The sequence below is a fragment of the Oryctolagus cuniculus genome, chromosome 3 (assembly GCF_964237555.1).
Source record: "Oryctolagus cuniculus chromosome 3, mOryCun1.1, whole genome shotgun sequence".
NCBI classification, from domain to species: domain Eukaryota; kingdom Metazoa; phylum Chordata; class Mammalia; order Lagomorpha; family Leporidae; genus Oryctolagus; species Oryctolagus cuniculus.
In genome coordinates, this window is record NC_091434.1 from 83,898,960 (window position 1) to 83,912,228 (window position 13,269).

At 41.4% G+C, this 13,269-nt stretch overlaps 1 protein-coding gene across 1 annotated transcript in view; it reads right to left on the reverse strand.

Moving 5' to 3' along the window:
- Positions 1-2,814: 2,814 nt before the first annotated feature.
- Positions 2,815-13,269, reverse strand: part of UPP2 (uridine phosphorylase 2) — a 66,661-nt gene continuing 56,206 nt past the window's right edge. The window contains exon 7 of the mRNA XM_008258604.4: positions 2,815-4,169. Within this exon, the coding sequence (XP_008256826.1) occupies positions 4,018-4,169 (152 nt within the window). The 3' untranslated portion in view covers positions 2,815-4,017. The remainder of the gene's footprint in view (positions 4,170-13,269) is intronic.

Consider the following 13,269-nt stretch of genomic DNA (forward strand, 5'->3'; position numbering starts at 1 on the left):
AAAAACCATCTTGTATAGAGGAATATTGCTTAAAAATGTTCTACCAATTTTTTAAAAAAAATCACTACCTTCTAATTGCATGTCATTGTTAATTGATCACACGTAAATTTTATACAATTATATATACATAAGTAATTCATTCAGTCTCACTATGTGTAAAGCACTGTGCAATCTGCAGGGGATATAAACTGATTAAGACTGTTCTTGGCATTGAGGAATAAGAGCTAAGTAAAAGTACCTGATCTTTGAGTGGCTTTTCCAGCAGGAAGGCTTTTGAAGTTCAGCTAGAGGAGCACCTGCCGGATCCACACACCACCCTGTCCTTCCAATCAGTGCCTCTAGACTCAGGCTGCACGTGACCAGAGCTTCTGCTGAGATGGACAACACTTCAAATCATGCTTTTGAAAAATCACACTGGTGATCCTAATGTGCATGGTGTTGATAAGCACAAGAGCAAACGCACAAGAGACACGCCCTCTGGGTTCATTCCCCAACTCCTCTCCACACGGTAGCCTCTTAGGATCAAGACTAGTTATTCTTCTCCTGATCATCAGTCCACGTTTTTTACCTTAGAGATGCTGAGATTCTTTTCTCTTCATGAGGTGACCACTAGGCAGCTCAAAGCCAGCTGGAGGTCCACCTGCTGCTGAAGCAGAGACTCTACGGATGCATCTTGGGACCAGCTTCAGGCTTGCACCAACTGCTGCCCTGTCCTTTTGCTCTCCCCTTCTCTTTCACACTTAGTTGTGACATTTACTGTCTCTCTGTGTTTTATTTATGCTTGTAAGCCATCTTTGATTCTTTTCAGGAAGGACACATGTATTTGCCATGAATATATGAACAAAAGCAAAAACATACTAACATGCCTTTCTGTTTCTGGAAGGCTGTTCATGAAAGTCAAGAACTAATGAGTGGAGAAGGGAGGTTACAGGTTAAGGGAAAAGTGGATCCCCATTCTTGGAGGATGCAGTAGTCAGCTAGTACTGTAGAGGAGAAACTGCCCTGGCTGTAAAGGAGATAATTGTGCCAAATGAGGATGAACTGGGCAGTCACAACTCAAGAGCATCAAGAAAGACGAACGTTCATCAACACAACATAAGAGTGAGAGCAAATTCATCTTTTCCTCGTGCAACTCTAGTTCTAAAGGAAATAGTAAGAAAGGAGTGATGAGGGGAAAACTAAACTCAGACAAACCTGAAGAGGTTTGGCTTTGATCAAGGGAAAGCATATGAGAAAGAAAGCATGAGATTCTGGTCACCCCACAGCTATTCATGGATAGAACAGGGGATTTTCTTCCCCACAGAGTGAGATGTAGTGGGAATGACAGGGAGAGCTGACGAGGGACTGAATAAAGACTGTGGGTGATATAGTGAGAGTGGACAAGGGACATGCTTGGAAAAGGGTTAATTCTTTATTAGACAAGTACCCAGTGTGAACAACAGTATTTTAGGTGCTGGGGTAGGGGCGGGAGGTACATCAGTAAATAGGACAGGTATAACCTTTGGCCTTGAGATCCTTTCGGTCTAGACACCAGTTATTTAAATTATGACCAAATCATGACATAACTGCAAGCTGTGATGAGTACTTTGAAAAGGCAATAGAGGGTGCTGTGGGAGGTTACAAGCAAGGCTGGGAGAAATCTGGTTTGAGGAGGAGAAGGAATTCTTTCCAGAGGAAGGGAGGTTTGAGTTGAGATTAAAACCATGAGCAGGAGTTAAGTGAAGGACTTTAGTGGACAGCAAAAGGCCTTGCAATGAGAAGGGACGTGAACATGAAAACGCCCACAGCATAAATCAGGAAAAGGCTCCTGTCTGCCTGTGGCCCAGAACCAGAGCACACAAGTAGGTGATCAGGGTGGATCTCAGCCTCACCTGGGCCCATGGCCGCGCACTCTCATAAGATGGATTTTTAAGCAGCCTGTTTTAAAGGGCTGTGCCTTTGCAGTTTGTGCCCTGAGTACAACTGAGGAACCACTAGTGATGAGACAGGAGAACTGACACATGGCAGGGGGTGGGGGGCGGGGAGGAGAGTGGGCTAGAGGACTGCACTGCCCATGGGGCCCAGTAGTGAATGCAGGAGCTCACAGGATGTGCTGACAGCTTTGGTCCTCACTCTAAGGCCATCATTAGGGCTTTGGAACTAGAGAATAACCCAATCAAACTTCAAGGATGGAGATAGGGTGAGCAGGTGCAAGGCCAATACAGTGGTCTGGAGGAGAAGCAGCAGTGAACTGGATTAGGAGGGGTGCAGAGGAATTGGAAAGAAATGGCCAGATTGGGGGATGATTCAGGAGAAACAACTCACAGGACTTAGTGAGGGGTTGGGAGTGGGAATGAAGGAGAAAGAATTGCTAAAGGAATTCCCCAGGGTTTCATGCATGTGCAACCTGCTACCATTTACTAAAATAGGAAATAACAGTGAGGGAAACACACAAATACACTCACACCCACAACCACTCGCCCACACACACACACACACACACACATTTCAAGTCAGGAGTTGAGGGGAGGATTGACTATTTCACTGTTCTGTCTCTCATGGTCTCCCCACTCCTTTCTTCTCTTCTCCCATAGTAAAAGGGAAAGTAAACATGATTTTCCATGAACAGATAGTAAGCATTCAAATAGAGAGCTTATGGAACCACTCTGAAGTTGTTTCTGCTAGGTCTAAAAAATGAAACAAAATTAAAACCCCTCCAGAAAACAAGTGTTATTCCACCTTATTTGAAGCTCTGAGCTATGATTGTCAATTATTGGGACATATTTTAAGCTACATTCTAAACATTTCCATAGACAAAGCAAGTTCACAAACAGATTCACTTCTCAGGTGGTTGTTTATTGTTGCTGCTTAAAAGATAAAACCATTCCTTGTACAGAAGGACAGTTCATAATCAATGTAGAATCTGTTGTCTACCAAGGAATCTTGTGCCTTCAACCAGATGTAGCAATGGTCCCAGGATCTACACAGTCTGCATCAGAGTTTGAATTATAGTTTATTTCAGCCTCAACCATATACACACATGTATATAGCATTACATCCTATACAAATTTGCAAGCCATCAAACTCATCCACCATCCATTCTTTCTACCCACTAAGGGTGTCAGATTCAGAAGAGCCTCCAGGGTGGAATGAAATCACAGAAAGCAGGGGAAGGGCAGTGTCTCAATGAGATCTGCCTCAAGGTCATCCAAAGGAATCACTTCAAACTCATGCACTCAAGTTTGATTGGTATTAATTCCTCAGCCTATTTGGTTAATGTTGAAATTAAAAGAAATATGCAGCCTCCTCAAAACACATTTCCTTAAAAGAATAAAAGATTGCCAGAAGGAAATTTAGTCACTTGTGCTTTCTAAAGAAAATGATCTTTCCTTGAATTACTGAGGGTTTTCATTTGAAAATAAATGTAATTCAGAGTTGTTATATTCATTGATAAAAAAAAAATCACAAACATAGGCAAATGTAAACCTCTCATCTTATTCTGTAATGTGCTGAAATCACACAGGGGTAAAAAAGAAGTATGAACATATTTCCCTAAGGATAATTCTTCCATATAGACCTACATTGCACTTACACTTTTTTTTGGTAAATATTTTGAATGTGCATGATCAATTTCTGTCACTTATCCAACACCTAGAAGTGCCTGACAATGTTCGAACATGAATTTCTGGATTGATTTCAGAAACAGTGACTGGTAACTGTATCTACAAATGGCTGATCTATTTTGATGTGAGCTTAATTAGTGCTGCATATGAAACTCCAAATGTCACAATCTAGGAGTTTTCAAATGTTAATTATTAGGCTGATTTAGTTAACTTGTTCTAAAATGAAATTTGAATTTAATTTGATGTGGGTATTAAATTCATTTATAATAAATTCTTTTTTTAAGATAAAGGGATTTCATAAAATCTGTTATGATTTTAGTGTGTGGATGAAAACTATATGAAAATGCCACACGTAATAGACGTTTTGATGTTAAACCTGAGCTACACATATGAAGGGGAGGGTTGGGCTGTCCAGTTAGGATGTCTGTTCTCGAAGTCCAAGCCGCTGTTTGATGAAGTTGGAGATTAGAAGCTGAGGCCGTTGCTGGTACTCCACCAGGACATCATGGGGCAAGTTGATCTGGTCACAGTCAAGTCTGTCAAGAAGTGTCACACAGACCACAGCAGCTGGAAGAGCAAGTAACAAGATGACTGACACAAATGAGTGTATTTCTTTTTATGAAAACATTAGCCAAACATCCCAACATCCACAGTACATGTACTTTGTGTTGTACTCTTTAATTTAGAAACAAATCCAGGAACTCCCTTTTTTTTTTTGACAGGCAGAGAGGACAGTGAGAGAGAGAGAGACAGAGAGAAAGGTCTTCCTTTGCTGTTGGTTCACCCTCCAATGGCCGCCGTGGCCGGTGCACTGCGCTGATCTGAAGCCAGAAGCCAGGTGCTTCTCCTGGTCTCGCATGGGGTGCAGGGCCCAAGCACTTGAGCCATCCTCCACTGCCTTCCCGGGCCACAGCAGAGAGCTGGCCTGGAAGAGGGGCAACCGGGACAGAATCTGGCACCCTGACCGGGACTAGAACCCAGTGTTCCGGAGCCGCAAGGCGGAGGATTAGCCTATTGAGCCATGGCGCCAGCCCAGGAACTCTCTTGTCTTCTGTAATTTCTATTTCTATACAAGTCCCCCAGTCATTTCATTTAAATAAGATAACTGAACTTACCATGGACACACCTCCTTTCCCTTTCCTCCATAATTGATTAGATTAAGGCTCAGGAAAGCATTATGTTGAAGAAAGAACAAGGAGGGATATTTGCCATCCAAGACACACAACATTCAGCCTTTTACCCTATTTCATTCCTAGAGAAGGCTCTTCCTATTTAAGGCTATAACTGGAGTGCTAGCCATTATTCCTGAGGTGACATTTTGCATTTTGGTGCATTTGAGTTTGCCTGCTGCAACACTTGCTGAAGAGGAAACTAAATAAAGGAGATAGGGAATGCTGAGCTAGGAAATACCCACAGAGGTGAGCATTGATCTTCATGAAAATTGATAAGGAATATATGAAATAAAAAGCTTAAACATGAAAATCAGCTCCACGAAAGAGCAAATGGATTAACAATTTCTTTAAAAAATGGAATAGGATCTTATGAAAAATAAGATAGAGGAAAAGGAACAAAACCTTTTCTAAAAAAATGAAATTCTCATGATTGAAACATTGCCAGGAGGGTAGTGTCTGGCCTGTTGCATTAAAGCTAGAGAGAAAAATTGGGTTCCATATCTTTGTCAGTCTCACATCAAATCTGTGATTTCAGGGGATATGATTATTCACATTGAAATTGGTTGCAACTACTTGTACTTGATCCTAGTGGGGTAATCTTCATCATTTTCAGAAGAATTTCAGTGCATGTGGAAATTAGGTGTGTCTACATTAACAAGGTTTGAGATTATGAAGATTGAGTTGGACATGAGCATAATAGTTCCTTATTTTACATCACTCCTACTTTAGGCTTTTTTGTATGTTCTGGATTTGGGGAGAAGTGTAGTACAGTTATAATAGTACATGCTATCCTTGACTCTATTTTTGATTGAGATAATTGCACATATTCATGGGATATGACGTGATGTTTTGACATACACATACATTGTGTAAATATTCAATCAAGCTCATTAACTGATCCATCTCTTTATCTACTTATAATTTTTTTGGTTGGTGAGAACCATTAAAATCTACTCTTCTAGAGATTCTGTAATATATGTTATTAGTAACTGGAGTTACCATGCTGTACAATTGTCTCTAAAACTTATTCCTCTTAACTGAAACTGTACCATTTGGCCAACATCTCCCCATACCCTCAGCTTGCCCACCTAGTCCCTGATGACCACTATTCTACTCTCTAATTCTATGAATTTGACTTCTTTAGAATCCAGATATCAGTGAAATCAAGCAGTACTTATTATTTTGTGCTTGGTTTATTTCACATAATGCCCCCAGGTTCATCCATGTTGTAACAGATAACAGATTTTTTTCTTTTTAAAGACTGAGGAGCATTCTATTGTGCACATGAGTACATGTCATATTTTGTTTATCCATTTATTCATTGATGGGCATTTGGATTGATTTCATGTCTTGACTATTTTGAATAATGCTACAATGGATGGAGGGCATACTTCCCTTGACATACTGATTTAAATTCTGTTGGAAACATAAGGGTATTCAAAAACTTCATGAAAACTGGAATTAAAAGATAAGTTATTTGGGTACCAAAATAATTAAAATCCTGCATAGTTTTTTTTTTCTTTTAATAGCACACATTTTCCACAAACTTTTTGAAGACCTCTAATGAACTCAGAAGTGAGCTAACTTTATCATATACTAGTTCTATTTTTAGTTATTTGAAGAAGTTCCATATAGTTTTCCACAATGGGCGTATTAATTCCCACCAATAGCATGCAAGGGTTCCCTTGTTCCCTGTTTTTCCATACTTGTTAGCATTCATTCTTTTTAAAACAGCCATTTTAACAGGTGTGAGATGACACCTCATTGTTGTTTTAATTTGCATTTCCTTGGTGATTAGTGATATTGAACATTTTTTTTGACAGGTAGAGTTATAGACAGTGAGAGAGACAGAGAGAAAGGTCTTCCTTCCATTGGTTCACTCCCCAAATGGCCGCTAAGGCTGGTGCTGCATCGGTCCGAAGCCAGGAGCCAGGCGCCTCCTCCGGTTCTCCCATGTGGGTGCAGGGGCCCAAGCACTTGGGACATCCTCCACTGCCTTCCCAGGCCACAGCAGAGAGCTGGACTGGAAGAGGAGCAATCGGGACTAGAACCCGGTGCCCATAGGGGATGCAGGCACCGCAGGCGGAGGATTAACCAAGTGAGCCACAGTACCGTCCCAATATTGAACATTTTTACATATATATATTGGCTTGTGTATGTTTTCTTTTGAGAAATGTCTATTCAATTCATTCACTTATTTGTTAATTGGGCTATTTGCTTTCTTAATATTGAGTTGTTTGGATTCCTTATGTAATTTGGATATCTCATAACCTTATCAAATAGATGTTTTGCAAATATTTTCTCCTAATTGTGTTATCTTTTTGTTTGGTTTAGTTTTTGCTACACTGTGGGCATTTATGATGTTATTTAATCCTCATAGCTGTGCCATGAACTAGGTATTGTTTTTGTTCCTTTTTGACAGATGATGAAATGAGGGTTTAGAGAGGTCAAACAAATGGCCCAGTATGACACACTTGTAAAGAGCCAATCAATTCCCTGCTTCCTAAAGTGCTGAGGCGAGTTGTCCCTTCCATCCACTCTTCCCCTGTGCGGGTACATGGTGAACCCTTAGGCAACCCTGCTCTGCCCTGTCGGTCAAACTGACCCTCTTGTTCAGTGAAGTGAAAAGCAATGAACATATTTGACTTGAGCTGAGTCAAGTATTTCATCAGTAGGACCCTATTTATTTAAAATTCACTGGGTTGTAAAAGCAACTTGGCTGAAACAGGTAAACAAGCAAATGGAAGAGCTGGAAACTTCCCTGTGCCTTTCAAGTTAATGATCAGCAAGTCTGTGAAGCCTGACATGGGCTGGCAGTGCAGGGAGAGTTGAAAGTCCTCCTTTAATCCGTCACTTGGCAGAGGATGCTAGGAAACCAAAGCTCTGTACTTGTCACTTTACCGTTCTTCCTGGATTTCCAGGGCAATGCCCAAGGTGGAAAAGAACAGGTCAGAGCTATCTCAGTGGTGTTTTCTTGACCCTGTAGAACCCATTAACAAGCAGCTTATGATAATCTTGTCACCTCAAATTATTATTTCCATGAGCAATTAAAAGGGACTAATTACCCAAAACAGTTTGTCGAAATTAAGCCTGACAGCTTTGTGACCATAATCCTCAGATTAGGCAGGGAAGATGGCTCCTGGGGAGGGAGGGACACTTAGTGACCCAGCTGTCACCAGGAGGCTGTTTCCTAACTGATCTGAGGCTGCAGTGCAGTGGGGACTCACAGATCTCAACATGGAGAGTAAAGAGCTGCACCAGAAATACGCAGTGATTCACAGCACTTGGGCATCAATTATAGGCTCCTGGAGAATCTGATGAAAGTCTTAATTGGAATCTCCTTGCACACACACATACATACACACACACAGCACATGGAACTATACACACAAAATACGTGTGTATAATTTCAGGGGTCCAACAGCCCCTAAAAGCCTTATCCATGAGTCCTATTGACTGCCACGTCAACCTTACTTCTCTGATTCAGAATGAACTCTGATTAAGGTTTTCCCATGAAAAGGGTAGCAAAGTTGACCACTAATACCCCATGCACAGCAGAAGCCCTTGGGAAGTGGGAAAGCAGCAAAGTTAGCTTCAGAGTTCTCAGCCTGGTCTATCGGCTCCTCTTCCAGGTTTCCTTGACTCTTTTAATACTTAGCCCCCATTGCCTCTCAAGGGTTTGATCTTATTAAGCAAATACCATTTTTGCTCTCTCTGTGCCTACTGTATAAATCATAGAAATTATTTTTAATCAACAACCCAGAAACTTTGTACCATACAGCTCTCTCCAGAGACACTAATGTCAGACTTGGCTGCATATCACAAACCAGGTTAAGAAAATTTATATTTAAAGGGGTGAGACAAGACTAAGTGTCACAAAAACAATGTTCCTTTTGGGTTGGTGTTTCTCAGAATATGTACCCCTGACCACCTGTATCAGAAACAATGGCTAATTTTTTCAAGTTCTGAAATTGCATTGCAGATAAGCAAAACTATAATGAGGGGTGGAGGTTGGGAGAGGCCAGTAAACCTGACTAAAAAATAAATCCAGTTAAATCATTTTCACACTAATGGTTGGGAACTATTGCTTTAAAGATTTTAAACTATCGCTGGGTAAAATCATGTTAGCAGAACTGTACATACCCAAACCCTAACTCATTAAGTCCTCCAAGAATTGCTGAATTAGACACAATCACGATTTCATATTATATCCCTCAAAGAATTAATGTTAATCCTATATCTGTTGTAAAACTATTACTACAGACACTGCCTATTATAATATCACTGATAACTTCATTATTTAGCATAAAGTATAACATTTAGATAAAGTTTTTATGATGAACTACAAATGCTCACATAAAAGAGGGCTGTAGAACTCCAAGTGTGTTCATTTTCATCATGGCCTCCATGAAACCCAGAGCTAGATCTAAGAATCTAGTATTGCAGTCTTGGGTAACTTCTTTAATATTGAGATCTCCCCATCCACATTCTCAAACAAATGCCTCTTATTCTTGTTATCTTTTTCTACACCATGTGATTATGCCTTCCTCTTTGATGGAATTCTGCCTCTAATGCTTTTTTTAGATGGAGGGGAGTACAAGTCACCTTTCCATAGATAAATATGTGACATTTTCATGCCTGGTGGAGTAGTGGAGGAACATCTCTGTTCTAGTCCATCTCAGTTTCAAACTGCGTTACCTTAGGAAAGTCTGTTACATCTCTGGACCTGATTTCATTCTCTGAGGAAAGAGCAGGATAGATCTCAAATCTCCTCAAGCTCACAGCTTCCAATCTGTGGTCTTCACATCATCTTGTCATGCAAGCATGACTGTGGTCTCATCTCTAGGAGCTTCAGCTGCAACCATGGGCACTTGAGATTCTGATAGATGCTGGATCCCAACCAGAGGTGACTCATGATAGGCAGAAGATGGATCCTGATGTTCTGGGAATGGCATGGAGACTTAGACAGGAGGAACCCAGAAGCCTCACTGGGGTCATAGCAGGGGAGTGGTGAATCACATGTGAAACAACCACACAAGGAGACCCAAGATGGCTGAATAGTGAGAAGCCACACTGACCTCAACCACTAAAAGATAACAAAAAAACAAAGGAAGTACCATGTTCCCATGTGAATGACTGACAGAAATATTCAGCTAACAAGTGACAGAACAGAGACCCTGGGACAGTGCGGAAAGGGAATATAAAGGCGGATATGCTGGCCGTGCTGCCAGCCAATCCTGCATCAATGCAGCTGGCTGCTGCCTGGGAAATGCCATCTTCCCCAGATGAGGTAGGAAGAAGTTGCCATTGTGCCCTGACAGCAGCACCTTTAATTGAAGGAAAATTCCACAGTCCCCAGCGACTCCAAGTCCAGCCTTAGGAGCTTACTTGTGTCTGAGCAGTTACTTTGCTCCAAAAAGTGAAGCCATACTGCCTCCCTCACCTCTCACTTTCCCCAAAGTTTCAGTCTCAATTGGATGTGGCACAGTCCATGTTGAAATATGCTCTGACTCAGCAGACAGCACCCAATAATTCTGCTACCAGAAGTGACCAGAGCCAGAATCAAGGCAAGTTACGAAGCTGAGAGCACACCCCTGCATCTTACAACTGTGAGAGCCCTGGGCATATGTGCCAGAGTTGTGCTCACTCACTCTACATAATCCAGGGGGGGATGGCGGAATAGTGAGGGCGCGCACCGATAGTCCGGGAAAATTTAGTTTAATAAAAGGGGAGTTACGGTAGCCGCAGAAAATAGAACCAAAAAAAATTGCAGGGGAAACCCTTCTGGATGGAGCAGGTGTGAATCGGAGGACCTACTGGGAGAACAAGGTCGCCCACCGCGCGGAAGCCAAGTCGCGGGACCCAGCCGCAGAAGCCCCAGGGTCTGCGCGACAGTGCTCCAAGGGGAGTGCATGCCACACAGACAACAGCGGGGAGACTTGGGACGCTCAGGGCTCCGAGTCCACACATCGGCGCTGGAAGGGGAGGTGAGCTCAATAACCCGAGACATTGGTGGGGAAACGGGGGTCAGAATCTAGAGGGGGGCCGGAAAGTGCAGCAAACTCACTACCGGAAAGAAGGAAAAAAAAAAGCTTCGGGGTTTCTCTTCCCCCTAACCTTGCAAAGGTTACAAGGCTGCAAGGCTTGAAGAATTCCCAAGAGACAAAGAGCAGGCCTCCTCTTTGGATTTGCATATCAATGGGGGAGAGTTAAGGAACTGAGTCAATACAATTCAGTAGCCTAGGCAACCCAGTGGGAGTCCAGAGGAGCCAAAGACTGGAAGCTAAATACCATCAATTCTGCACAGCCGGTGTTACTTACCCCCTGAATAAATAAAATAAATAAATAAATAAAAAGAGAGAGATTTACCACGCATAACCTGAGGGTGTCACCTTTGCACACCCTTAACCAGGAAGAACCAGGCAGAGCTCTCAGGCCGCACCCATCTCAAGCCTCCAAGGCTCCTCCAACAGCAGGCAGTCCACTTAACATGGACACAGTATAAAAAAAAAAAAAAAGAAAAGAAAAAAAAACGCACAGTGACGCAAGAAGAATTAACTATGCCGAGTAACAAACACAGAAATAGAGGGAGCAAGATCAATGATGACACTATGATGCCTCCAAATAAGCAAAACACCCCAAGCCAAGAGTATGAAGATGATGAGATAGAAGAAATGCAAGATACGGATTTCAAAAAATTTATGATAAGAACATTTAGAAGTTTTCAAAAGCAAATCCTTGAACTACAGAAATCCATAATGGACAAGATTGAAAATCTCTCTCGTGAAAATGAAATTTTAAGGAAGAGTCAAAATGAAACTCAGAAACTAGTAGAACAGGAAAGTGTAATAGTCAAGAGAAATCAAAATGAAATGAAGAGCTCAATAGATCAAATGACAAACACATTAGAAAGCCTTAAAAACAGAATGGGTGAAGCAGAAGAGAGAATATCGGACTTAGAAGATAGAGCACAGAAAACATACAGTCAAACCAAAGAAAAGAAGAGGAAATTAGAAACCTAAAAAATATTGTTGGGAATCTACAGGATACTATTAAAAAAACCAACATTCGAGTTCTAGGAGTTCCTGAAGGCATGGAGAGAGAGAAAGGATTGGAAGGCCTTTTTAGTGAGATACTAGCAGAGAACTTTCCAGGTTTGGAGAAGGACAGAGATATCCTAGTACAGGAAGCTCATAGAACCCCCAATAAACATGACCAAAAGAGATCCTCACCACGACACGTGGTAATTAAACTTACCACAGTGAAACATAAAGAAAAGATCCTAAAATGTGCAAGAGAGAAACGTCAGATTACTCTCAGAGGATCTCCAATCAGACTCACAGCTGACTTCTCATCAGAAACCCTACAAGCTAGGAGGGAATGGCGAGACATAGCACAGGTGCTAAGAGAGAACAACTGCCAGCCCAGAATATTATATCCTGCCAAGCTCTCATTTGTGAATGAAGGTGAAATAAAGACCTTTCATAGCAAACAGAAATTGAAAGACTTTGTGGCCACTCGTCCGGCCCTGCAAAAGATACTTAAAGATGTGCTACACTCAGAAACACAGAAACACGGCCATCAATATGAAAGAAGGGAAAGGAAGAACACCTACCAGTAAAAGAGCATGGGAAGCTCAAAGCATATACTAGAAAATATTTCCGGGAAAATGGCAGGGCAAAGTCACTACGTATCAATTGTCACATTGAACATTAATGGTCTGAATTCTTCAGTTAAAAGACACCGTTTGGCTGACTGGCTCACAGAACACAACCCAACTATTTGTTGCCTACAAGAAACACATCTCTCTAACAAAGAGGCATGCAGACTGAAAGTGAAAGGTTGGAAAAAGATATTCCATGCCAACAGAAACCAAAAAAAAGCAGGTGTAGCCATATTAATATCAGACAAAATAAACTTTAATACAAAAACTGTTAAGAGAGACAAAGAGGGACACTATATAATGATTAAGAGTTCAATTCAACAGGAAGATGTAACTATTATAAATGTATATGCACCTAATTACAGGGCACCGGTCTATTTAAAAGATATGTTAAGGGACTTAAAGGGAGATTTAGATTCCAATACAATAGTACTGGGGGACTTCAATACTCCAGTTTTAGAAATAGACAGATCATCCGGACAGAAGATCAACAAGGAAACAGCAGATTTAATTGACACTATTGCCCAAATGGATCTAACAGATATATACAGAACTTTCAACCCTACATCTACAGACTTCATATTCTTCTCAGCAGTGCATGGAACCTTCTCTAGGATTGATCACATACTAGGCCATAAAGCAAGTCTCAGCAAATTTAAAAGAATTAGAATCATACCATGCAGCTTCTCAGACCACAGCGGGATGAAGTTGGAAATTAGCAACTCAGGAAACCCCAGAAAGTATGCAAACACATGGAGACTGAACAACATGCTCCTGAATGAACACTGGGTCATTCAAGAAATCAAAAGAGAAATCAAAAACTTTCTGGAAG